The sequence below is a fragment of the Acipenser ruthenus genome, chromosome 17 (genome assembly GCF_902713425.1).
Source record: "Acipenser ruthenus chromosome 17, fAciRut3.2 maternal haplotype, whole genome shotgun sequence".
NCBI classification, from domain to species: domain Eukaryota; kingdom Metazoa; phylum Chordata; class Actinopteri; order Acipenseriformes; family Acipenseridae; genus Acipenser; species Acipenser ruthenus.
This window is the reverse complement of record NC_081205.1, coordinates 189,597-216,950: the sequence shown is the minus strand read 5'-3', so window position 1 is coordinate 216,950 and position 27,354 is coordinate 189,597. Positions and strand designations below refer to the sequence as shown.

Below are 27,354 nucleotides of genomic sequence, written 5' to 3'. Positions count from 1 at the left end.
ATATCAGGTTGCAAACGTAACAGTGTAGGAATTACAACAGGCAGTGAAAAGGTAAGCAAGAGGAATCCACCACAGTGCAATGCATGCATTTGTATTTGTTATGAGTCAATGAGGGAATGTGTTCATCTTTAAAGTGCGCAGTGCAGCCACTCCCCCGGATGATCAGTCTGCCTCTGACCCTGGACTTGGTCGAAGCTCCTCAGAGGAATCGCTGTGAGAAAGCTGAGGGGTTTGGAGCGAGTAGAGGGTCTTGGGCACAGGCACATGGGTTTTATTTGCTAGATGGACAGCGAACATCCTGTAAAATAAACTGTTGGATTTTCTGTAATTGCTCACCTGTGATTTGTTTTAAAGAGTGTCTCACTGGATGGAACAGACTCTGGGTTGAGTTCATTTAGATGCAGGTTGACCAGCAGCCTTGGACTGATCTCCTAAGCATCAGTAGCAAGTTGCAATGTGAAGATTAAACCCATCTTCAGAAACACCTTGCAGGTAATCCAGCACAGCAACCTGACCTAGTTCACTCTTATTACTCACATTAATCAGTGTGGAGGGTTTACACCAAGTAAACATGCCAGCTGGACGATATATGAGGGCTTGTTGTTTCATTAAAGACCATCAGGTAGCGTTTGCTGCAGGTCAGTGTCAATGAAATGCAATGATCGACTGGTGCATTCTCAGTGCTTAAAGCTAGTTTTTGTTTTATTGACCATTTACTGTCGCCTGAGGAAGGAAGTAAACACAGTACAGGGGTCCAATCTATCTGCACGACATCAAAAACCTGTGCATAGTTACTCAGTGCTGTGAAACAGCAGTGTAAATATTCTACACTTCATGTAATCAGGGGTTAGTGCGGTCAAAATAAAATGCAATTTCAGAGAGAAACTGATACGATGCAAATCACTTGTGAAATGTAACCTTCGTTGTATTATCACATCATAGAGCATGCCTTTGGTTTGTATTCCTACAGTATTTGTATCGCCCAGGTTGCTGATGAAGCCCTCAAATCATTGCTAGCATCAATACCACAATTGATAATGCATCACTTTCTATTATATACCTGATTAGATACTGCATTTCAGTTACCCACTGATACAAGACTGCCACCTGTTGGGCTTAAGAGAACATGACAACCACAAGTGATATTTAATGGGTCTTCAGCAAAACAGCACCCTCTAGGGGACACAGAAATCCATTCCTTTCCTCTCCAGTCCAGTGTATGAACTAACATCTCAGATCAATACAACGGCCCCGGGCTCTGGCCTGGGATGAGTGCTACTGGTCTAGGTCAGGGAGAGGCAACCTCAGCCCAGTCCAGGGGATCGCAATCATTATTTGACTTGACAGAAGGATTTTTAATTTTGGATGTTGAGCAAGTTTATATAAAAATAAATAAATAAAAACACATAATACACATTCATTTTTAGAATTCAAGTTTAATAGTTTTAAAAAATATATTTAAAGGCTATTTGTGTATATTAATTCAAACAAAGTATGACTATATTAATAAATCCTCAGGAGATGTCGATATGGAAGAGAGCAACAAAAGAAAGACAGTTCTGAAACGGAGACACACACAGCAGCCCTCAGGCTGAAAGGGATCTGGGGAGAATGCATCCCGGTGCTCTGGGAGAAAACGACACCATCAACAGAGTCCAATGAGGCGTGGAGTGACAGCTGTGCTCTGTACGAAGATACGCACACTCAACGAGGCGTGGAGTGACAGCTGTGCTCTGTATGAAGATACGCACACTCAATGAGGTGTATAACAGCTGTGCTCTGTATGAAGATACACACACTCAATGAGGCGTGGAGTGACAGCTGTGCTCTGTATGAAGATACACACACTCAACGAGGCGTGGAGTGACAGCTGTGCTCTGTATGAAGATACGCACACTCAACGAGGCGTGGAGTGACAGCTGTGCTCTGTATGAAGATACACACACTCAACGAGGCGTGGAGTGACAGCTGTGCTCTGTATGAAGATACACACACTCAATGAGGCGTGGAGTGACAGCTGTGCTCTGTATGAAGATACACACACTCAACGAGGCGTGGAGTGACAGCTGTGCTCTGTATGAAGATACACACACTCAACGAGGCGTGGAGTGACAGCTGTGCTCTGTATGAAGATACACACACTCAATGAGGCGTGGAGTGACAGCTGTGCTCTGTATGAAGATACACACACTCAATGAGGTGTATAACAGCTGTGCTCTGTATGAAGATACACACACTCAATGAGGTGTATAACAGCTGTGCTCTGTATGAAGATACACACACTCAATGAGGCGTGGAGTGACAGCTGCGCTCTGTATGAAGATACACACACTCAACATCTATGCAGATTTGGAATGACAGGGCACTGAATGAGCCTCCCCTGCACAGCACCCCAATGCACCCCCCTTTAGGACACAGACACAGATATAGACTAAACAAACACAAGTCACCAAATAAAGGAGTGTGAAAAACCAAACAAACACTCATGAAGTCATTATTAGAAAGCATATCATTTCCCAAGCACTGTCTGAACTGAGCGAGCTCCAGGCTAGCCTTCTAGTGCTGTTCATGTGCTTCATACATGAGTGATACACCAGTGCACAATTACCTGCCAGATTTACTAACAGCAAAACTAGAGGACAGAAGAGAGGCTCAGGGGAAGGGAGTATGCACTGCTAGAGGTTTCTCAGATAGTCTGCACAATGCTTATTTAATGAACAGGTTTCCACAGAAGACAGAAGCACTGCAATGGTGCTTCTCCTGAAGTGTGGAGTTACACTTCACAGAAAAATCCAATTATTGCAAATGGTCTATAAAATTACAAAATATCCACTTCAAACTAGATTCATTTACACTGTTAAAAAAGCACTGTTAGAAAACAAATCCTGTCATTGTAACTTCAAACCTCTGGCCAGCCAGTTAGGAATCGGGCCTGACCCTTCTCAAAGCAGGGCTGTGCTCTGGTCCTGTTTAAAATGAGCTAAAGCATCTCTTCACAGGACGAGAGCAAATCGAAAAGGTTTCACAGTGTCTGAAAAAGCAACTGTAGAAGGCTGAAAATGGAACATGTATGTATTCGCTCTGTATTTGGGCGAGCAGTGCCTCTGTTGGGTAACGCAAATCTTGCCCATTTCACTGTCCCGTAACCATTGGCAAGTCCTTATTCACCCCCACACTGCAACACCTTCTACTGAACGAGAATGGATTCAGCGCATTACATTTTATTAAGGGGAGCCCCTGCCTGCTCTTCCGGCAGGAAGCTCTGTAACATAAGTGGCAAAGGACCCATCGCATTTCTTAAATCTGCTGCTAAACATACAAATAAATCACTACTTTCATATTAGTTGACATGTTACTACAGGGATCCATTTAGGTACAGCTTAATCTGGACGCAGTACTAAAGTAAACCCCCCCCAGCTTGACCAAGACTCCCTTGTTGAAGTGAAGTCATCGACTCGTTACTGAGGCAGTCAGCTGTCCAGCGATCAGCTTTCAATGTACCAGCTCCCATCTGTTTCATCAAAAGGGTGCCATTCTGGAGTTAGAAGGCTCCTCGGTGGTTTTGTATGGGGGGATCCTCGGGATAGGAATGGGGGCTCCTCCTCTGTGGCTCTGCAGTAGGACTGGCTGGAGGAGGTGGTGGCAGCACTACCTGGAAATCATGGAGCTGCAGTAGGACTGGCTGGAGGAGGTGGAGGCAGCACTACCTGGAAATCATGGAGCTGCAGTGGGACTGGCTGGAGGAGGTGGAGGCAGCACTACCTGGAAATCATGGAGCTGCAGTGGGACTGGCTGGAGGAGGTGGTAGCAGCACTACCTGGAAATCATGGAGCTGCAGTAGGACTGGCTGGAGGAGGTGGTGGCAGCACTACCTGGAAATCATGGAGCTGCAGTAGGACTGGCTGGAGGAGGTGGTGGCAGCACTGAGCTGGGAGAAGCCACTGTGGCTCGACTCCAGACTGGTCATGGAGCCCCTGAAAGAAAAAACAAGAGACCTCTTATCTCCAGGAGGTGGGAGATTCTGGAGTTGGCAGGTTTGGAGGGGTGGGGGGGGTGACCTGAACCCCAACTCTCAACAGGGTCTGGACAAATCATTGTAGACACATCCCAGACAGACAGAGACTTATTTTTATTTACTGCTGTTTTTTTCAGGATTCGTGTGCAGGGGTTAAGACTGTTAGATTTTCTAAAGTGCTGAGCGATACCAGGCTAACTTCTTGTAAACCTGTTATCAGCTCAGTGACTTTTCTCTCTAATTTAGAATATGCAACATGCTTCTAAAATCTGTAGAGGTTGTTCTATGCAACTGTTCTGATGAATGCCAGTAAACCAGAAACCAGTGCGGCGGGTCGTGTGCAGCCCGGTTTGTGTTGCAGTCTGTGTGCAGCCCGGTTTGTGTTGCAGTCTGTGTGCAGCCCGGTTTGTGTTGCAGTCTGTGTGCAGCCCGGTTTGTGTTGCAGTACAGTCAGTCTCAGTATCCGTACAATCTCCCGTTAGTCATGTGAGGTCAAGAAACCCGGAGGACCCCCAATGGGGGGGGAATGCAAACCCCATTCTAGAGACCCGAAGCATGAAACACTCCAAACACAGCAAGGCCAAGCAGCGAAACAGAGTATCTAGTAGTAACGAAGCACAGGAAACTAAGCACTGGGAAAATAGAGCAGCACTCTCTCGAGGCAAAGGACTCAATAGGCCAGACAAACATTAAAACTCTTTAGAGGTACTTCAAGTAAATGGTCAACGCCAATCTGTACATGTCTATGGATTTGGTTTGGGCCAGCCTGAATGGTAAGAGTTTATTTTGTCTGCTCCAGGAGTAGAAAGATAAAGAGCAGTCTTGCAGGGAAACTGAATCTGCAGCAGCAGTAACCAAGCCTTCCACCCCAAGGCTAGAACAACTAGTCTGAACCAAACCAATTAAACAAAAACACTTACAAACTCTCAACATCGTAGCAAGCATTTCTTTACAGGAGGAAAAAAAAAAAAAAAAGATATGATTTGAAAGTTGTTGCTGAAAGCAGCGGTGAGCTGATGGGCACATTGAACAGACTTTACCACTAATGTGTTGCATAAACTTCCTTCTATTCATCACATGGCTACGGAATGCAGAACTGAAAGAGTTCTGCCTCAAAGTCTTATGATTACAACTATAACATTTGAGCTTCATCAGCATATCCTATGCAAGTAAAAACCTCAATGTTTTTCATACAATAGATTGCATCCATTTCTTCTAATATGAAGTATAGATCCAAGCAGGACTCACCGGAAGTCTTCAGAGCCCAGCACCTCTGTGTAGTACATGACTTTGCACTTGTGCGACGAGACCTGTAGCGTGGCCAGCACGTCGTCCACACGGGGCAGGCTGGTGGTGGCGCAGGCAGGCATGTTGTGGAACTTCCACTGCAGGATGTAGAAGCCAGGCCACCTGGTCACGTGGGAGCCCTGCAGGGCAGGAGACCGATTCTCAGTTAGTCACCCATCAGCTCCCAGGAACGTTCCCCAGAGACACTCGAAACAAAGTCCCTTACCTGCACGCTCTCCCCCTCCTTACAGATCAGAGGCGACTCCACCATGCTGTAGTCGAGCCCCAGCTGCCAGGACTTGTCTATGAGCTGCACGTTGTTGCCCCCTGGGGAGGTGATGCTGTGGGCACCCAGCGTGTCCTTCTTGGGGGGCTGGGGGGCCCTCTTCGAGTGGAAGATGTTAAACACAATGTCTCCTTTGCACACGTCGAAATCCCAGGTGATCACAGAGGAGGCATCAATGATTTCTATCAGCAGCTGCAAATAAATGCATGGATCAGACTTGCTACTCTAGCAAAAAAACAAGATTGAACATTCCCTAATGGAATCCCCCCCGCCCAATTCTGCGTCTCACCAATAGTCAAACCCCTGCAATCGATTCTGTCCCCTCCAGTAGTAGATTGTGATAAGGACAGTCTGGAAGGAAGATCACTGCCTTAACCAATGAAATCTAGACCAGGTAACAAGGTTTTCAAATACATTGCACTGGAGCACCAAGGACAGGAATGATTCGACCCCCTGCCGGAGTTCTCCTCACATACCTCGTGTGGAGACCCCTTGAAGACACTGCCGGACTGGTAGATGGTGTCGGTCCAGAGGCGGATATCTTCTGTCTCCAGCTCCTCAGCTGTCCGGTACAGAGCCTTGGGAACGACCCCCCCTTCTGGAACTTCACACTGGAACGATTCACACTCTGACACTGAAACATGTGCGCCCATCTGCTTGTACATATCCCTGCTTAATCTCTGTGCTCACGTACCTACCTGCATTACTGCGAATCTGAACCCATCTGCAGTATGCAAACCCAGCAGCTCAGCAATAGTCCGGCAGACGTTAGGAAATCCTTTGTGCTAAACTGTATTTTGTATAATCCGTTAGCCCCCTGGTCACATTTTCAAGGTCATTTCTAGTGTGCTACCCAGCACTGATCTCTCAATATGGAGTCAACCCTTCTGCATGATCATGTTTAGGTTCCAAGTGTGTCTGCAATGCTGATATAGGACAGCAGATGGCACCAGAATATAACAATACTATTTCTGGTCTACCTTTTAACTTCACAAGACGCTGACTGGCTTACCATACAGTCTCCTCCCAGGAAGTCAGGAATTATCTCTTTGTCAATGTAATCGACCAGCCCTCCAGGACCCTGGTAGTCATTTCCCGCGTAGATGAGGAACTTCTTGCGAGTGTTTTCATCGATGAACGGACTGACCTGTAAAGTGACAGACCCGGTAAGGCTTTTAGCAGAGACCAGCAGATCTCTTCCCTCAGGAAACTCACATGAATGACTCCATTAAACAGCCTCCCAAAAAATAAACTGCATCTAAAAAGAAGTCAGTTTCATCTGGTGCTCAAACCACCACACAGGGAAGAAGTTGCTAAAACTACTACAGGGATGGATCGAAGACTCCCACTGCATAGCAGTTTGATCCATTCCTGGTTTAACAAGACACTGTAGCGGATCAAGATAGTATTAAAACCTGGAATGGGGGAAACTGCTATGCAACAGGAGTTGTACTTGCATCCCTGTAGAATGATGGTAGCAATTAGCAAACACAACAAATGCTGCCCTTATCTGGCTCACACAAGGACATGCAGCTCCTGATCTCATCTCTGACTCTAATAACAGTTACTAGCAGGATCAGTGCTTTGAATGCACAGCTGCTCCGATTCAAGCATGAAGAGAAACAAGGAAAGCTGCTGTCGCACTTCGACAGTAAAGGTGCCGCAGACTCACCAGCGTCCAGAGGACAGGGAAGACCCTTGGTGCTCGGAGAATGAGGAGGCGCCCCAGGGTCTCAGGGTAGTTTGCTTCCACCACCTCGATGATCCGCAGCAGAGCCTTCACGCCCGGCCGCCACAGGTGCCTCATATTGAGGCCTTCCAGGTCCACCAGGCAGGTCCAGGAGCTGAGGAAACAGACAGGGTCCGGGTTCAAATCCCTGAACGAACCAACGGTTTGGTGCAACAAGATTCATCTCTTGCAGCATTTATAGGCTGTTCTGTCACTGTGTGCAAAATTGTACCATTTTAAGGTTCCTATCTATGCATCTATTTTATATTTTCAAAGTTATGACTCCATAGAGTTCACACAAACGCAAGGGGATAAACTGATCAGTTTAGATGAATCATACATTTAAAAAAATGGGGTAAAGGGAGGAGCAAATATCCTACTTCAAATTCAACTCAGAGATTTTTACTATCAATAAAAAAAAAGTTCATTCCTTCTCCTATTAGTACCTGAAACAAAGGCAGGTGTTAGCAAAGATCTTCTACATACCTTATCGGTCGTCCGAAGACACCTGTATTTTCCTCGCATCGTCTCAGCCCTTCTTCATTGATTGACAGGACCTGTGTTAACAAAGAGAGATTCAGCATCACCACCTCGCCATAGTTCAGTGTGCAGGAATAAAGAAATCAAAGCAGGTAAAGGAAGCAGTTGCTCTGTTCCACTCACATGTCGAAGCAGAGACTCCTCCCCAAGTGCCCGGACTAGTCCCTTGGTATCCATCTGTCCCAGACGGAGCACATAGAGAGGGCGACCATCTGAGAGAAACACAGGGAGGACTGAGGATCACCTTCTCATACAAGGACAGCGTGCCACCAGAGCAGCACACAATGGCTTTCAGCAACACAAATAACTCGCATGAATGTCACACAGTCAGGGAACCCTCCACAGAGCAGCAGCTTGATAATCACATGCAGTCACTTCAGTTAGAAGGTTGCTTAGTCAGTTAGAGGCAACACTGGGAAAATTACCAGCGATTGCAGACCAGACTGGTCAGGATTTACGATGCTAAATGGGTCTGTAATCCTGAGAACTCAAGTAGGGTCTTACCATAAATCATGTAGCAATGCCCCAGCTATATAATACAACAGGAGGGAGGAGTCGTGTCATGTAGAAAACACAAGCAGAGCTACGCAATAAAATCTAGCTAGAAGACTAGTCAGCTTGCAAATCAGATCAGTCAGAGCAACCTGCCCACCCCGTACAGTAGGAGGTACTGTTGCAATCAAACACAGAGTGCATCCTGCCATTCACGAATCCCAAGGACATCAATCTGAGCTAATAAAGCACTACAGGGATGGAAATAGGACTCCCATTGCACAGCAGCTTGATCCGTTCCTGGTTTTACTGGAAGACTCACCTGAGCTTGTTACTTATACACACTGTGGATAATCAAGCTTGTATTAAAACCTGGAAAGGGTGAAACTGCTATGAAACAGGAGTCTTATTTCCATCCCTGCACTAGAATACTGCACTGCCCCAACAAGATCAGCTGCAGCCACTGATACTGCTCAGGTGAGACACCTGTTTGTTAAACCCCAGGGATGGCAGCTGCGTCTCAAGGAGCCCCTTACCCTTGTCGTGGTGGTGCCAGCCCCCAGTGTAGTAGTCTTGCAGCACCTGCGGGGAGCTCCACGTCTCCAGCAGGTAGTCCACCTGGTGCTGCTTCCTCCAGGTCAGGGACTGGCACAGGATCTCCCTCGCCTTGTCCATGTTGAAGTCACGGGCGCGCAGGAAGCGCAGGATGTGCTCGTCCTTCGGAATCTGGAAAAGAACAGAAATAAAACAATGAGATGCATCTGTTCAGGGCAAGAGACATGAATCATTCTGAATTTCAGCAAGACACAAAAAGGCACGTCCTCATAGGAGGCTGTAAAGAAGGTGCCATCTAATCAGCTGTGTGAATGAATTTGTATTATTATTCTTTGTTACATGTGGATGTTAGTGACAGGTATTAGAAGTATACCCAATACCTTGTTGCAAATGTTAGCCAGGAAATGTATTCTGCGAGGGGTCCTTTCTCCATCCGAAGCGTTAAAAGTATTCTGGAACTTTTTTTTTTTTTTTTTAGCAATTAAAACTATAATGCGCAGACTATTATCTAATACCAACGCATGAAGCAGATAATCATTAGACAACCAGATAGGCCCACGACCTACAGCCCCAACAGATCAATACAGGAGGTGTGTGTATCCAGCGACGCAATGCATGCATCCTCCGACACCAGGCAGAGTGGAGGGGTCTGTGTGGGGAGGCGGGGCTGTGTGGGGGTCTCTGTCTGTATCACCTTGCCCTTGTGTGTCTCCTGCAGCCACTGTCGCAGTCGGATCAGGCAGCTTTCCTGCAGAGGCATCAGATCTCCTAGATAGCGCTTGATGTAATCTGCATCCAGTTTGTCTGGGAAAGAAAGAAGTTTACAGTACGTGAAGTGCAGGGACCAGGTTTTGCTCAATCATGGAAATCAAAGACAGCGTACCACTAATACCTTTACATATAAAACATATACCACAGGGCTTAGGGGTGGCAGCTGTCTAAGATAATGAACTTGCACTAATTGAAATACAATAATCAAGGCTTCATGGCTGCTTTGTGTCCAGCGATTTATTTCATGCAATCTCAGAGCAGTTCAATCGCTGTAATTGGTCTGGTTTTTATTGTGACTGATCTAATGACTGAATGCATGCTTTCTGTCCCTGGGGTCTCCTACAAGAAGCCCTTGATAAATGTGTCCCGTGGTGTTTTATTTGTGGGACGATTGCGAGTAGATGTGAGGAGGGATCGGTACCATCAGGAGTGCCAGCGAGGGGATCTGCCGGGCTCCCAGGGGCCCCGAGGGCCTCCTTGCTGCTGTGGCTCTCCTTGGCGCAGGCGGCGGGGATGGAGACGGCTGCAGAGACTGGACGCTCTGGCTGGGCAGCGATGCTGACTGGGGCAGGGGGAGCTACAGCAGGACTCCAGCGGGGTATGACGGCAACGCCCTCATCTTCCAGTTCCTTCAGGTAATACTCAATGATCTCTTTGCCCTGGAAAAGAAGAGGCAATTTAAATATGTGCTTGATTAGACCCAGTGCATAGCTAAACAAGCTCAGGTGCATTTTATAGTAAAACCAGGAATGGATCAAAGTGCTGTACAATGGGAGTCTTATAACCATATGTATTGTATTTGGTTGTAATCCCTGCAGCCTATTCAATAGGTTTCAAAACTAGGAAAGAGTATTAAAAAGGAGCTCTTAAATTAGGAATCTGGGTGGTTGAACAAAAGCCTAGTCAAACTCATAGCTGAAAAGCTATTAAAAGGATTTGAATGTTCTTGCTAAACTGTGTGGACCCCCATCAACTAACATGCTATGCCATGAACACATCCCTCCTCGCCCCCCCGGGTGTACCTCGCCCCCCCACCCCCACGGATGTACCTTTTTAATACTGCCGGTGTATTGCTTCATCGCAATCTTTTCAACAGTGCTTTCGAAGCCAAAGAAAGATTTGATATCCAGACTTGCAGACTGCTCAAAACAAGTCCAGTCTTCATTCTCTGGGTGAACCTGCCAATAACATCACAACACATACTGTACTGGCATTCAGAGAGACGCACACAAAATACTTATCTATAGAGTTTAGCACATCACTGCACACATCTATTTGAATCTAGATAGCAGAGACAGGAACTCAAACAGCAGGGCACCTGTCATTAGAAAGACTTCTAGCATGCAGGGATCCATTTCTCTTGCTGCCCAGTAGGCAACGACTGAAACAATGATTGTCCTTTTGTATAAAATAGAGAAGAAAAAAAATGTATAAATGGTGCAAATACCTTGATTTCAGACTGACTAAACAAACACTGAATGCATTCCTGCTGTAAGCAAAGTAAGTTTGCAGGGAGTACTAATAAACCATTGACTGTCTCCTTTAAGCTGGGTGTGGGTCAAAAACATATTTTTAAAGTGTGATGCCGATTCCTATATTAGGGGTTTGCTAGCAGCTCACAGTGTAACAGCAGAACTCCTTGATGATGACTCTGCTGGAGAAGGTTTCATTGTGGGCCTCTATCTGCAGGGTCCGCTCCCTTCTGTTCAAGGAGTTCTTCTGGACAAAGTACACGTAGTCCACCCCGGCAATCTGGGGGGGAAACAAAAACACACATGTAACTTCCTCACATCCACCAGACAAACCTCTAAGAAAACTCCAAAAGTAAATCAGAAACACAATCAGGTATGCTGGATTGATTCTTAAAGTAGCAGTCTGTATAACCTTTTTCCTACTCCAGAGATTTATTTTAGCTTATGTTAACATAGGCATGGGCAGTGTATTGCTACAGGTCAAGAACACCACCTGGGCAAATCAATCGATCTCATCTTATAAAATGTTACACGGCCTGGTTTTGGCCTGGAACTACAGTCCTGTTGTGTAGGGATTGGTTTGGAAAGGGAAGGTGGCGATACCCTCTTCAGCAGCCTGGGCGCGTCCACGTCCAGCTTGCAACGCCTCTCTATCACGTGCACGGCCCCGTCCTCACTCTTGAACTCGCTCACAGTGTCGCTGTCCACGAACATGGGGATCAGAGGGCAGGTGGGGAATCTTCTTTCATACGCCTGCAACAGAGAGAGAGACCATCAGTCTGGGGTCATTTTAAAGCCAAGCGCTTTCACTACAGGAGGAGTTTGTTTTTTGCACACAGCTCGGGATTCAAATCCCCCTAACAAGCTGGCAAGCTGTTCAACAACACTTCCACAAAGTTGCTCGTGAAGTAGGCTTCTGCCTAGCTATTGTTCTATGGTATGAAGGCTCTCATTGTTTACAGCTTAGTTTTTACTTTAATGATGTTTTTGTTTTCCCCTCTTGAAGATCACCACTGGAAACGAGATCTTTGTCCCAGCGGGTTTATCTTAGGAAGCTTTTGATAAAATGAAAAAATTCCTGTTTTGCAGCGGCACACGGTAAACCACTTTACTGTGAGTGAGCGAGTCTGGCATCTCGCCAGAGAGAAGACACACACACACACACACACACACACACTTCTCCTCGCAGACAGCTCCTTGTTAAATGGGATGCATTGCTATCCACACCTAAAGATGTAGGTGTTCTGTGATCAGCGATAGATGAATTACATGATGGATCCTTGGATTACACGTCTTCCACATTTCTTTGAACGGCACATTTAAAACACTAAAATGATTTGTTCATCGTCCGTTTGTGCAACTCACTGGACTTCTATTGCTGTTGTCAGATGCAAGCAGGCCACTCGCTGTGTGAAAGGAAAAGCACAATACATGAAATACAGTGGAAACCAATGCACAATACATGAAATACAGTGGAAACAATGTGTAATAAATGAAATGCAGTGAAAACAATGTGTAATACATGAAATACAGTGAAAACAATGTGTAATAAATGAAATACAGTGAAAACAATGTGTAATAAATGAAATACAGTGAAAACAATGTGTAATACATGAAATACAAGGCTAGAATGTAAAAAGAATCCCAAAACATTGTGGATGCAAGAGGAAAAAAAAGTAAGCCTGCAGCTCTATTTCTAAAGGCATTCCATTACAGAAAAACAACAAGGTCACTTTGAATGGAATGCAATGCAATGCAATCAGGACTTCTATTGCTCATTTTAAAAGATTAGGAATACACAAAGCACAGCGGTTTCTTTAACCTAGGAATCCAATACATCCCTGCTCTGTTGATACAAAACCAGCTCCAGGAGCCTGAGGGTTAGCTTCCCAGCAGAAATGCTTCTAATCATTTATTTCCTTTCCAATTTCAGCCGACCCAGTTACGGCCTCATCTTTTGATCAAGAGCTACAAAGTTCCTACACAACTTTATCACCAGAATCCTCAGACAGGCTTCCGCTTCCCATTTCAATATGGACATTTCAGCCGAGAACAACGGCATCGGGTTGTTTCATGGAGTCAGGACACAGTGTTACCGATACGTCAGTGATGTGTCACACACTTCAGCCACACAGTGTGCAGGCTGCCACCAGCAATGTCTAGGTTTTTAATTCAATTGAAATACAACAGAAAACTGAAAACATGGTTTTACATTAAAAAACACCGTATGCAAAGCATTGTGTTTTGCTGAATAAGTTGCGTGGCGTAGTGGGTGGTTGTGAGGACTGCTTTAGTGGGAATACAAGCACCGAGGTACCAAGTCAAGACCAGGACATCGCGAGTCCTGCAGCCAACGCGTGTGCATTGTATTACTTTACCTGCTCATATAGGGGAGCGCTCCCTTCCCCACAGTGCACTGCATAGTTCAAGTCCACATCAGAACTGCAGCTATTCTGGAAGTGCAAATCTCCAGCATTATTCACAAACCTTGTAAAAGCACAGAGGATTGACTGCACACTGTATCTGGGTCAATGGCAAATCTGCCTGTTACCAGCCAGTGCATTTGCATTATAAAGTGCTCCAATGAAAACGTGGGCCCTTAGAACAATAACTGCAATCACGTGTGGAATCTACAGCAAAGTTGTTTAATGGGTTTGGAACGTGGAAAAAGAATAAAAAAGGACGACTAGGGGAGCATCTGTTGAATATACAAAAAAAAAATATATATATATAGAAATGTCTATCTGTACACACGGCTTCTCAAAGAACTACTTTCTGCTGCTGCTGTTTCCTGCCCTTGACTTGGTACGAGGGCCCCCTTACGCGGAGTGTGCCTGGGTAGAAAAGCAAATGAATAACAAACAGTCTCAGCTGGTTTTATTGCAAGCCCTGGATGCTTTTGAAAATCTGAAGTTCTGGGGGAAAAGAAGTTCCCCTGAGTGTAAAAATGCAAGTAGGGTCTTTGCCATATCCACATGCTCAGTACAACTGGGATTAAACATAAAACAACACCCAAACTAATGAGAACCAGATTGCATGATGTAATACAGGTCAGAATTGGCTATTCGCTATACAAGAAATAACAGGAATACTGCACTGTTCTGCTGAAACACTGTAAACGGGGAGGTGGGAGAGGCTGTGGAAAACACAGCTGTGCCTGTGTTTTCCACGCAGACCTGGCCAGCACAGCTCTTAATAATGTCTATTTGCAAAGAAACTAATTAAAAAGAAGCAGCAGACACCAGCATTAAGAACTCCAAACTCACTTCCCCATTACAGGGTACAGGATTAGTCCCTCAGTAAAAACTGCTGCAGTCAGCTGCTTTAAAAAGCGTCCAGAATGAGCTCAGAGAGAGAGAGAGAGAGAGAGAGAGAGAGAGAGAGAGAGAGAGAGATAACAAATATTTAAAGCTGACGTGACTAGCACTTCCATGCTAATTATTTTGGCCTGGCAGTGGCTTAAAATACCATATAGTTGAGTTCTTATTGTACTTGTAGAGGTCTTCTATACAAATCCCTCCTGAAACAAACACTACCATAGTGCTGCATTAATATTCTACGAACAGGATAAACACTTTGGGTCAATGCAACACAATTTGCATGTTTATCTTCATTGGTATCGCTACTGCTTTACCAAGAACGTAGCGACTGGGGCTCTGAAAACAAACCTGCAGGGGAGTGCTTAGTTTCCGAATGCTGAAGGTGCGGCTTGATGCTTCTGCACGGCGTGCACAGTGAAGCACTGCGGTGAGAAACGTGCCAACTTCAGGAAACGCAGCGCTGAAACTGGAAAGTTACAGCAGAACAACAAGCCCTCCTCGCTGCTGTCCAAACAACACAGGAGGGGTTATCACTGGGGCACCATTACTGCTGGAGCAGCAACACAGCGGCGGGAATGACTCACAACAGGAAAGGATATTCATTTAACAAAGTCACGCAGTCCTGGGAACAAGGTCCAGGGCTGCCACTAGACAGCAAATCCATTCACAGGACATCCCCACTGTGATGCCATATACTGTGTCCTTCAAAAACAGGGTTTCAAACATTCCATTACTTCACTTCATTTTAATAAGACCAAATTCATATGTGTTTATAAAAGGTTTGTTTTTCTCGTAGGGATGGAAGCCAGATCAATGTTGAAATACATTCTACCTCCTCAAAAATGAGAAGAGAAGCCAAGTCATGTAGTCATGGATACTCTTACAAAAACTTTACAGTATCTATGGCTACGGAATCAAAACAGCTCTACTCAACAGCTCTTGTGCTTCAAACAGAAGCTGCTGTAGCGATCGCCTTGACTGTCTAAGTCTGAGAATCCCAGATAAAACTGTGAACCGACATGTCCTCGTCATTAGCTGGGAAAGAAGCCATCAAGCGCTCAGCTGAGAGAGGGGTCGTCCCTGGTCCGACCAACAAGTTAGGCAAAGGACGTACAAACCCCAAGTGCAAACTGTGTGCAAACAGGACCCACTCTGAGAAAGAGGTTTCAAGGGCTTTGGAATTAACACAAAGCATGCCCCTAAACTTACATGCAGGCAACCAGTGACACAATCTGATTAGGCTATATAATGAAGTATACATCTATTTCAAATAATAAAAAGGGAATGGCTGTGGGACGCCTAGAGAAGTGAGTTCTGGTAATCTGGAGAAGTTCCTAAAGCATCGTCCAGACCAGTGAGAAAATTGGCACCAATGGGCAGGTTTACAGGAGACAAAACAAAGTAATCTCCCCCAGGCAGGATTGAGATAGGTAGGGTGGCTTACAGGATCACTGCTTGCGCCAGCCCTGCTCTGAGCAGATACCCACTATAGGAACCAGTCCAGCAACCTGCTGAGTACCATTACTGTACACAGCAATCTTCAGCTCTTAGCCGTGCAGACACAGCACTGGAAATACTGCTTCTCTGGGTCCGACGGAGCCGGGGGAAGCTGGCCCTTTGCCGAGATAAAAGTCAGCATTCCAGCTGAGAAGGGCACAAGCCTTCTAGACAAGCTGGGGGAAGCGTGCGTGTCAGCAGCCAGCACTCTCAGATACTGTGACAAAAACAGGAAACGCTAAACCAAAGAATTACCCAATGTTGCCCGGACATTGCATTTCTGAGAAAGTGGCTGAAAGAAGTTTTTTTTTTTTTTTTTTTTTTTTTAAAAAGGTGATTCTTAAGCTTAAACTTGTATAAACACATTTTAAATTCCCTATTGATTAAAAGCAAGTCTGAACCATCAGGAGCAGATTACCAGGATCACCCCAGTGTTTGTACCACAAGCTTCCTTACATAAACACCCTTCCTTGTGTTCACAGGGACCTGTGTAGCCCAGTGTCTATATACACACAGACGCCGATGTGAACGTCATCCTATCTGAACAAAACAATTCAAACCAAACAAACAATCTACTGCGTGCGCACAAATGCCAATTACCAGCAATACTGTGGAGCGCAGGCTGTCTTTTAAAAGGGGTTCCATTTTCCTCAATAGAGCGGGTGTGCTGTGCAGATCACCTCAACATCTGTAAATCACTCTGCTACAAAATATCACTTAAACGGCTGTTTAGAAGCGCAGCGAGTGGTGGTGATTCAGAGTCTACGCAGAAAAATCTTCAAAAATGCTAAACTGTGAGTTATAGTGACGCTGAAAGAGGCTCTCCGACAGTAATGTATACAAGCAAGGTTTAGAAATAAGCATTAAAACAGGAGGCGTTTGCAGAGTGTAGTAATGATCTGAGAGAGTAACTGCAGGTCTACAGTGCACCAGTCAGAGCTGGAAAGGCATCATTAAAGCAATAGAGAGTGTGCCGTTGCATTTTGGAAAACTGCTGCGGTGGCAGAGGACTGTTTGGTTAACTAAACTGTTCCATACTGTCATACTGTCTCAGTCTGTCTCTCTATTGTCTGGTGGTTCCACATGTTTTTCAACAGCAGGCGTGTTGCTGTACAAACACTTTGCATTTTAACCTCAGGGCTTTAGCAGCAGGTGTGAAATACAGAAGAAAAAAAACCTCCTCAATTAAAAACTAAACCTAACTGGACCTCACTCAGCTTCAACTAGCGAAGATCAACTCCCTGTAAAGAATCTCAATAAAACCTTGATGGTATTGTACTGTAGCTACTTCAAAAGTAGGTCACAATGATTCAGAACGCTCCTAATAATTTGCTGAAAACCTTCAGGACACAGCTGTACCAGTCTGACTCTGCCTTTGTGTCACTGTAGATCAAATAAAGCGTAGCCCAGAAAACACTGCCAGAGCCTTCCAGGAATACATATTAGCACTGCAGCTTTAATGAGGCGCACATGTGTTGAAGCAAATGTGTTTAGTTACAGATCCCATGGGCAATAATGTAGAGAGACTTGCTGTATAACAAACAGCAAGTCAGAACAGGGCAAAAAATACACAGCAAACCGCCGGGACTGTATCAAATTCCTTAGAAACAAGGCAGGTGCAGACTTGACAGCCAACAGAGATATCAACAACAGTAAACATCTTTGAACCAATTTCTTTCTACAAGACATTCCAAATATCTGAATAAACAGACCTCTCCAGTAGGGTGATTATAAGGTCATTCAGGATTGCATGCAGAATGCTGCATTTATAACAGGCGCTCCCCAGCTTGTGTCAAGGCAGCAGTGCAAAGTGGCCAGTGATCCGAGTTTAGGCATCACCTGAAATACAGGTTCCAAACTGTCTTGTATTAATGCATTCCAGAGCCCCTCTCATCCCAAAAACCACACACCCTGGCTGACTTGCCTTGCCCAAATGCAGATTACAAACATCTGACTCTATGAAAAGCTGTGTTGTTCAGAGTAAGGTCACAACTGTAGCATGCGACAGCGTGAAAAGATGGGATACAATCAGGAAAAGGTCTTGAGAATGCAGAGAATGCACACCAAGCCTCATTGAGGTTATCCTTCTGAAACCAGCCTGTTATCAGCCTGGCAGTTGTACAAGCCCAGTTAAACACAGAATCTTTCTGCAGATTTTGTAACCTGGATATGTTAACAGGCTCCCCCCCCCCACTATGTACTTTCATTCAACACATTGTTCTCTATAAATCTTTAAAAAAAATATGTACCCATAAAGTCATGCCACTGTTCACTCCAACAGAGGGGAGTCATTTCCAGTTTCCCCAAATAAATTACACAGCAGGCAAGTCAAGTAAACAAACTTTTAGACCAGTGCCTACAAAAACATAATTACTGGGGATAATGGATCACCAGTATTCATTTCAGTACAATATAATCATTTTTTATTGATAACTGTAGGTAGGTTACAACTGAGTCTGTATAGCAATTAATCCAGCCTTTGATAAACCAACCCAAATCGGCACAAACCTAAAAGCTTGATCCCATTTCTAAAGTTTTCAGGTCACCAGTAAAAAAATATCCAATACAGAATGAGCAGCTCAGTCTCTGTGCCAGACAGGGTGTCTGTGAAACTTCCCTTTTGCAATCTTGTGGCGAGTACCTACTTGATACTGCTGCCAGAGTGCTAAAAACAAAGCTGAAACAGACACTGTGGCAAGCAGTTTAATGAGTTCTTATTTACCTCCGATTCCTGCTTTAGCACAGCAATCGGAGTGCCTCATTGCAAGCATTTATTTGTGAACGTCAAGTAAATCATTGTCTGCACATTTCTAGCAGCTGCAGCTTTGTAAAACATCCCATCTAAATATATATATTTTTAAAAAGATAAGTCAATGTAATTTGTAATTGCCATTTTCCACTAACACACACACAGTGTCAAAAATATGCTCCCATTATCAAAGGACTTTCCTGTTATTACTTCAGCCTGATACAAAATAGGAACTCAACAAGGGAGTGTCCAGAGATCTGTTCAGTGCAGTGCTATGGGAAAGGGGCCAGATTCTCACTGATACAGGTTAGGTGTAGCAGTGGGCAGCAATCAGACGGGAGAGAGTTACCTGCGCAGACGGACACAGAGAGAATGCCGGCAGCGCTGCCTGTGTGTTCTGAAGGAACTTCTGCTTCCCTCGTTGCATTCTATTTAAAACACCTTCTCTTTTCAGCAGCTTCCACTTGTATTGTGCTCTTCCATTCTCTTTTCCTCATGGCACCGAGGGGCTCAATTACCAAACGCTACATGGAAGTGCATGTTTTAGCCTGTAGTCTTGGGCAAACCTTCTCCCACACTGCCCCTGAGAAATAGCATGTTCTTAATTCAAAAGCTTGCTGGGCTGATCTAAACTACTGATGTAGCATGTTTCAGATCTCCACTGCAAACAGCAGCAGCAGCCCCTGCACCTCAGAGATGCACTGGGGATCCTTCAGCGACAGCTGTGCAGCCAGCTGCTCATCAGACCCAGGCTGGCAATGCTGAGCCTGTGCATGTGCCCAGTGACCACCTCACCCTAGAAATACAATCAGGGACATTGCATTGTGCAGCAGACGGTGAACCTGCTGCTTTTAAAAGGAGCTGAATAACAAAACAAGAGGTAGCAACACAGGGGAGTGAGTTTTAACAAAGGCTGCAGTGTTGCACAGAGCCACTGCTGTATTGGGAATATTCTTGAAAACAAAACTATATTCAGTGTTTGTTATTTAGCTTTAGACTGCTTTGAGTCAACACCCTTCTCATACCTGAAGGCTTGAAAAGAACGTACAGTACATAAAGGAGTGTCCAGTACAAATGACAGAACACACCTGAGCCCTGGAGAGTCACGCGAGGTACCTGGCATTCACAGTCAACGTGAATAAAGGGGGTCTCCAGCAGGCTTGCCTTACAGAAACAATCAGGAGAGGTACCTGGCATTCACAGTCAACGTGAATAAAGGGGGTATCCAGCAGGCTTGCCTTACAGAAACAAACAGGAGAATAATCACACTGCAGTACGTACACTCACTGCTTGAGAAATATTCCCCAACCCAGCAGCCTCGCAACACAACGTGTGCTGGAATAGAAGATCAGTTAGAAGCAGCTAATCAAAATCAGCAGCAGCAACAGTTTCATACTGGGGTGAATCCAGGCCCTAGTTCTGCAGACAGCATGATAAGACCCCGGGATGTATTTCTAGAGGGGATTTGACTCTGCATTGCTCTCAGCACTAATCAGAGCTGGGCACGTGGACCGGTCTGAAAACAGCCCTCGGGTGCAGAGGCAGCTGTGAAACAGACAAGCGCTTATTTTTAGGTAGAAGTGTTTGATCTATTTTAAGAAGAATTTTCAGCCTGCCATGCTGATAGCAGACAGGTTGCACAGTTAACGAAGGGAGTTCACAATTCAATACGTCACCAGTGTGACAAACCATCACAGCACAGCCAACATTATTTCACAATCTGACGTTTAAAATCAGACAGTAAAAGTAACAAAGCAGAACTGTACTGCAACAACTAAAAGGGAAAAGGGACTCCTACATTAAGAAACACCACAGCGCCCAGTGCCCTGGCTAATCCGTGACCCATGACGTATATGTGATGTAACAGATCCTCCCCCTGCCTCGGAGCTAGGAGCACAAAGGCAGGTCAGAAGTTACATGCTGGCTAAAGGTCTACAGGTTGCATTGCAAACAGGAGGTAAATGGCACTTCATTAGTAATAATTACGGTGGGTTTTGTGTAGATCATTCCACAGCACTGTTTAAACACTGAGGAGATGGAAGCACATTATCTGTGCCACAGACCGTTTAACACAGACCGTTTAACACAGATTGTTTAACACAGACCCTGCTACCCCTTTGCAAGCGTTGTTTTTACATTGCATTGTTCATTCAGGTCAGCTTACACAGTCCTTTTCAGTCAATTATTCAATAATGTCAACAAACTCTAAAACACAGACTGTTGTAGGAAACGTGGCAACGTGGATCCAAGAAGGACTGACAGGCCATTAACATACAGAAAGAAATAAAGAAAAAGAAACACACAACTCACCGCCATGACCAACTCGAAAGGGTGCTTGTACACCCGAACGGGTGACTGGTACTTCTGCACCATGATAACACTCCTTCAGTGCAGGCTGGGTCCTGAAACACAAGCACACAAGCAATCAGGACCTCCAGGAGAAACCGAAATACAATGCTGTGACAAGTCAATGCTTACACAGAGGAAAGCATGCAACCTCCTAAAGCAAAGCTTCCCAAACGCCAGTCAGTGGGCCATTTGACAACTATGTGACAAACTGCAAGGGGGGCGGGGGCTGGGTGGGTTATGATGTGGATCACACACCACCAGCAACCAGGCAATTTGTGTATGGATCAGAAACCAGGTCTACACACACACAGACAGACAGACACACACACAGACAGACAGACAGACAGACAGACAGACACTCAATGGCATCTCTCTTCTCCCTCATCAGGAATGTCTGTAAGGGTTTAAGTAATTTGACTGACATTCACAAACTATGACTCTGCTTCCCTGGAATTTGCTGAAAAACAGGTTACTGATCAACACAGAACAGCTCCGGGTTTGATCTCTGGCTGCGTGTATTTAGACATTCCAGTTAAGTGAATATTAAACTGGTCTGAAAACACAACTGTCATGAGCTGTTGAACAGCAGGTCACTAAGCGTTCATTTAGTCTGGTTTTGTATAAAGAATCATGTGAGCTATATTAGTTTTAACCAAGGAAGGATATGGCAGACTGTACAGTACTTTGTACTGTACAGATCTCTATCAATATAAAACATGCATTTCTGATACATACACTAACGTTTAAAAATAGGACTAAGATTTTTTTTTTGTATAATCAGGTTTGATGATTCACGGATAGCGCGTTTCACATACTCACACTGTAATGCACACCATTACTTTTAAATTAAGGCAAACGCTATCGTATTTGATATAACTTTAAGCTTGAGTATACACACGCACACAGAAAATATATATATATTTAAAAATGCAGGCAAAGACGTTTAAATCACCTCGCCCGATTTAAGAGACAATCGACTGTACAACTAAGTCGTTAAAGTTGTAAAATATTTCTATCAACGCGTTCAATTTCTAACGCTAGCAATGCCATCTTTAAAATGTAAAAAAAAAATAGTAGCAGTTATTAAATGGGAAATTACAGACCGAGAGGCTCGTAGGGTTTTGGTTGTTTTTAAAATGAATTAAAATCCACAGTGCAGTAGAATACACACACATACCTCTCGCCTTGAACTCGGCGTAGCTCACCTTGCTAGGTGTGAAGAGGAGGGTATGAAGACTTCCTCTTATGCCGCACGGTCTACCCTTCACACACTGATCACGGTAAGTCCCGTTTTCTTGCACAGTAAATACTTAGACACACAGTAGTTCTCTTTCGGATTAGCTTGTGCCTCCTCAGTACACGCTGTGCAATGATGCTGAACACGCGTTCTTATGTTGTTATTTTGCTGACTCTTTCCAATTCTGTAGAATTAATATTGAATTGACTGTCAGAGCCCCCAAACTTGAACACCGCCCCCCTTTCCCCGACTCAGGCCCGACACCAGCTCCAATCGGTTCATCCCCTCAGCACCTCAACTCAACTTCTTCACCGGAAAACACTGTCATGTTGATAAACAGCTCTCCCCGGTTCTGCGTTCCCTTTGCGTTCTACTGGGAAGTTGTTGTTTTTTTCGTATTGCAATCGTGGTTACAAAACAGAAACACGTTGTAAACAGTCCTCACACAACTCCGCTCCTGCTCTTTTTGGCTACAAAATAGCCGCTTCCCCTCTCCAAACAAGCCGACCAGGGTCGCCAGATTTCTGACAGAAAAATAGCGACCTCGTTCTTCAAAACAAACCCATGTTAGAGTGGGCGTTTATGCAAATTCCAACCCGCGACTCTAAAAAAAAAAACCAAACAAAAAAACAAGCCCAACCCCGCTTATTATAAGCGGACTTGGCAACTCTGAAGCCGACGTCACACCACTAAAGCGCGCACGCTCTCGCAGTGGTCGAGGACGGTGCGGGCGCGTTCATGTTGGTTAAAGCTGCAGTGTCCGACTGTCACGTTTTCTTAAACAATGAATTACCATTAGCTTGTGTAATTTTGCTGCATGGGCTTTCTTTGATAGTTTACCGTGTTTTTGAGCTCCGCTGATCTGTTACAGAGCGTACGTGGGAATAATACCAAGGGTAGTTGTCTAAGTCAGGCTTACATTTGTGTAAATGTGTGGAGATCAGCTTATGCAATTGTCACATTACTTGCTATTAACATTATTTAGTATAGGTTAGCACATTCTGTAGATCTGTGGAGGTTTCTATCTGCAAGTCACACTTGCATGTTTGCGTACATCTAGAGCATGTCTTTTTAAATTGTGATTTAACGTTGCGCTGTTTATTCTCGCGTTTCCTAGAGCACACTACATGTCCTCCAGTGTGCTGGGCATCTGCTCCTAATCCTGCTGGTGAAAGACACTAGGGTTGGTTTGTGTTCGTGCAGGACGTGTGTACATCCCAGTGTCACCATGCTCAAGAAACAGCCCTACAGACTGAAGCGGATTGCAGCTGCTCATGTCATGTTTGTATCAGACAGTAGCAGCATACAAGTCTGATATATGCTGCAGTAATTAATCTGGGGATCAAGATTGGTGGTGATGGGGTCTGTGAATCATGTAAAGCTGTAAAATAACCGCTTATTTTAATTATTTTTTTAAACGAGTAGAAAAAGGCAGCAGACATGCTTGTGAGGCAAAGGGAGACAGTTTTCAGGATTCCCAAACACACTGAAGAGGGGGGGGTGGTGGTGGTGAAGGGGCTGCACCAGGGCCACAGAAGGCAGCAGCATTGCCCTGCAAAACAAACAGCTATCTGTACAACACTTGCTGAGCCACGAAACTGGAAACCTGCAGACTCTCCCGCTCCGGTGGTCTTTACACCTGGAGCTATACATCAGCTAGTTACAGGAGCTGCACCCAGGGCTTGGATATGCTTTCTGGAAATATTTTAATAAGGACAGCCCAAGCACCTGCCTTGGTTTAAATTTAAAACACCAAACACCTAGTCTTAGCATTTGCTGTGGGTTTTATCTTTGGGAATGAAAAAAAGAGCAGATTCCTTTACAGGCTTCCAGACGTACACAGCGGAATCTACAAGCCTGTAATGTATTGAAAGTATGCATTAAACAGAGACAGTGTGGTTCTTGATCACAAGTGTTAAACTCACACACCATTTCAGACTACTTTGCAAGTCATTTCCTGAGGAAACAAAGTAGCTGCATTGCCATTTCATGCTAGAATTCTATGCAGGTTCCAGTGTATCTGCATTGAAATTTCATGCTAGAATGCAATGCAGGTTCCAGTGTATCTACATTGAAATTTCATGCTAGAATGCAATGCAGTCCAGTTTGCTTTACAAGTCTACCTCCACTCATTCAAGGCAAGCTATGGAAGCAATTCTAGAAAGTGTGTTTAAAACTGAAGTGACATGCAAATTAGAGATGACTCGATAATCCTCACAGTATTCATGATCAGGACACAGCACATTGTGAGCAAGTCACACATCTAAAAACTCAACCCGAGTCTCTCTGCAGTAGGTCTCTGTGCTGTGGAGGGAGGGGGGGTGTAACACAAGACCAGATCACCGTTCAGTAACCCTGCTAGTATGCAATCTGTCTTAAGACAAACCAGCCTATTGCTTAGTGCATTAGGCTGCAGCTTGCCAGACACCTTTATCAGATAGGATTGCTGTCCATCAAGATTCATCAGCCTGCAAAAATCAGAGCAAACATTATAAACCCAAAGAATTACTCAACATGCAACAAGATCTGGAAAGACCTTTATTTTATTAAACAAATGGAATACAAAAAGCTTCAGTTAATACCAGACATTTACTGCAAACAGTTGAGCTATTGCTTAATGTAAAGATAGCAGAGTTTCACACACACTGGCTTACAGTAAACTAAAATTAGCAAAAGTTGAACAATTCTACTTGTTAAATAAAAATCAGAGCCTCAAAGTGCAACTAACAAAGCAGGGAGAGTTCAGCCAGTGCAGCCTCACTGAAGAGACATCATGCTTCTTAAATCAATCGCAGCACAGGACAGCAGAACCCCCTCCTTGCAGCCCCAGACTTCACACCACTTGAAGAGATCCATCTTCAACCCACCTCTCCGAACACACCGCCCTGCAAGAGAGCAAGAGAAGATTAGTCACACTCAAAACACAATGCCAAACGTTCAACTGGAGTCAGGGGTTTGTGTGCAGTATTATACACGAGCATCAGACAGCTGGGTGATGCTCACACCTGTTACTGCCAGGGCTGCGTCTCCATGCTCACCCTGTTATAGTCTAGGTCAGGGTCAAGCTGCAGCATACACAGCCAACCAGGAGGTCAGCAACACAGCAGCTAATTCCCAGACCAAGCCACATCCCTGCCACACAAGCCACTCCTTCACTTAGATAGGAGTCACACTGGAGAACACCCACACTCCTTTGCAATACATGCGTGCAGGAGACGCTGTGATTTCTGTCACCCTAGCTTGTAAATCAGTTAACAGACCACAGCTTCTTAATTAGGTGTGAATGACCATCGACTAACAAACCCTCCCCTTGGTATACCAGAGCAGACGTCTCGCCTCATCCAGGAAGCTCTTGTTATCTGGCGTTTTAGTCTAATGGGACATTGGCAGCATAAAAGGTTAGGGGTTATTTGTTTATTTAGCAGACGCCTTTATCCAAGGCGACTTACAGAGACTAGGGTGTGTGAACTACGAATCAGCTGCAGTCACTTACAACTACTTCTCACCCAAAAGACGCAGCACAAGGAGGTTAAGTGACTTGCTCAGGGTCACACAATGACCGAGGTGGGATTTGAACCAGGGACCTTCTAGTTACAAGCACTTTTCTTTAACCACTGGACCACACAGCCTCCTTAAAATGCAAATTCCTTTAAAGTGAAAAGCAAGGGTACGAGATCGCCAGAGCACATTACAATCCAGTAAACGGATTTTGAGGTATAGTGCACATAAGCAGTCAGTGTGCAATCTTGTTTAATCCCTCCACCCACCGAGAGCATTTGGCTGTACGCAACGATTAACCTGCTGGCTTTCTACCGATTATATAGCAAGCTTCTGACGCCACCTTGTGGTATAACTACTGAATTAACTTAGACAGAATCCCCACAGCAACGTAAAGCGTCGGCGTCAATACTTCTCACAATAGTAATGCATCTCGTCTACCATTCAAATTGCTACGCAGAGTGGCCTCACATTTTAAATTGTTTAAGGCCCCCATAAACCGATTTCAGCATGCAGAGAACAGCAGCACCTTATAAAGCAAATACTAGCGTTCAGCACACCCCAGAACTGGTCACAGCCGGTTTCGTAAACCCATTCGTTTGTTCACACGCCTTTCAAGCCGTCCTTTGTCGAACTGCAGCACAACGCACCATCTTACAATGAAGTACATTTTTGTACCCAAATCTAATACATCTGCGTCTTATAAACGCTTAAATCAAAACTTATACTAGTGATTACTAAATTAAGCCACGAGATTCGCCATGCACGACACGTGGCGTGTATGGTTCGACAAGATACCGGCATTCTATTACTTAGACTAAATTTATTTCAGTAAAAGCTAAATTAAATATTGCCAGCCTACACCGCATTTAAAAAAAAAAAAAATACAACCAAACACTAACTCCATGGTCTGTGCCCGAGTTTCGGCCTACATGAAAAAGTTCCTATAACAAACACCACGGCGTGCATTCTGAATAATACATTATTAATGCAAACTGTGCTACTTACCTACGTTACTAACCACGGTCTCGACTCCACTCGCCTTTTAACAACAAAAAACATTTATTTAAAAAAAAAAAAACTCTCCGGGTTAACTCTAGCTCCAGCATTACACGTTACACTATAAACCAAACGCTTCTTCCCTCTAGCGTGACACTGAATAAAACCAATCTTCCGGGTATTTATTTGGCTGGGCGGCGGTGTCATCCTTATTGGCTACAGGCACATCCAATAAAAGAAAGGCTGGTAATCACATGTTGCCTCCCCTTAAAAACACAAACCCCACAACATTTACAGTATACTTCCAGCAGATGGCAGTAGTGTCATTGCTTTCACAGTGCAGTGCACCCGCCGCATAGCTACAAACTGTATAAGGACGAGTTTTACTATGGCTGCCAGATGAGAGGGGACAACACTTCATTTCACAGGTCGAAATCAAATCCAGGAGCTTACATGCCAGTGTTCTAAACACTGCTACACTGGATACTAGTTTATCACGGCACATTTGCACTGTCACTTTGGAGTTTTTGACTGTCACGTTGGAGCTACTGACAGGGA

General features: G+C 44.8%; 1 protein-coding gene, 1 long non-coding RNA gene and 1 other non-coding gene across 5 annotated transcripts; all 3 read right to left on the bottom strand.

Moving 5' to 3' along the window:
* Positions 1–1,416: 1,416 nt before the first annotated feature.
* LOC117423355 (SEC14-like protein 1) lies at positions 1,417–22,938 on the bottom strand. 3 transcript variants are annotated; one of them, XM_058989664.1, is made up of 17 exons: positions 22,240–22,938; positions 21,024–21,115; positions 11,751–11,900; positions 11,296–11,427; positions 10,725–10,853; positions 10,097–10,334; positions 9,599–9,708; positions 8,886–9,075; positions 7,981–8,069; positions 7,804–7,874; positions 7,261–7,432; positions 6,601–6,735; positions 6,065–6,199; positions 5,529–5,780; positions 5,264–5,442; positions 4,936–4,962; positions 1,417–3,974 (listed from the first exon to the last, which is right to left on the bottom strand). In XM_058989664.1, exons 2-17 carry the CDS (start codon positions 21,084–21,086, stop codon positions 3,869–3,871), a joined length of 2,178 nt encoding a protein of 725 aa, XP_058845647.1. In that variant the 5' UTR covers positions 21,087–21,115; positions 22,240–22,938; the 3' UTR covers positions 1,417–3,868. The 3 variants fall into 3 exon arrangements, with proteins under 3 accessions (XP_058845647.1, XP_058845648.1, XP_058845649.1); XM_058989665.1 differs by having other exon boundaries at positions 22,268–22,938; XM_058989666.1 differs by lacking the exon at positions 4,936–4,962 and having other exon boundaries at positions 22,240–22,935.
* Positions 22,939–24,824: 1,886 nt separating this feature from the next.
* On the bottom strand, positions 24,825–27,010 carry LOC117422820 (uncharacterized). Its single transcript, XR_004547696.3, has 2 exons — positions 26,806–27,010; positions 24,825–25,184 (listed from the first exon to the last, which is right to left on the bottom strand). It is a non-coding gene; the product is annotated as an uncharacterized LOC117422820 (long non-coding RNA).
* Positions 25,253–25,422, bottom strand: LOC117423795 (small Cajal body-specific RNA 16). The gene has a single exon (XR_004547828.1). It is a non-coding gene; the product is annotated as a small Cajal body-specific RNA 16 (non-coding RNA).
* Positions 27,011–27,354: the final 344 nt, after the last annotated feature.

Excerpts from the sequence above, each read along its gene's own strand:
- LOC117423355 (XM_058989664.1), bottom strand. The coding sequence starts at position 21,086 with ATGGTGCAGAAGTACCAGTCACCCGTTCGGGTGTACAAGCACCCTTTC. Across the intron at positions 7,875-7,980 it reads AGGAGTCTCTGCTTCGACAT|GTCCTGTCAATCAATGAAGA; the intron begins GTGAGTGGAACA and ends TTGTTAACACAG. Across the intron at positions 6,200-6,600 it reads TCCTGGGAGGAGACTGTATG|TGTGAAGTTCCAGAAGGGGG; the intron begins GTAAGCCAGTCA and ends GAATCGTTCCAG.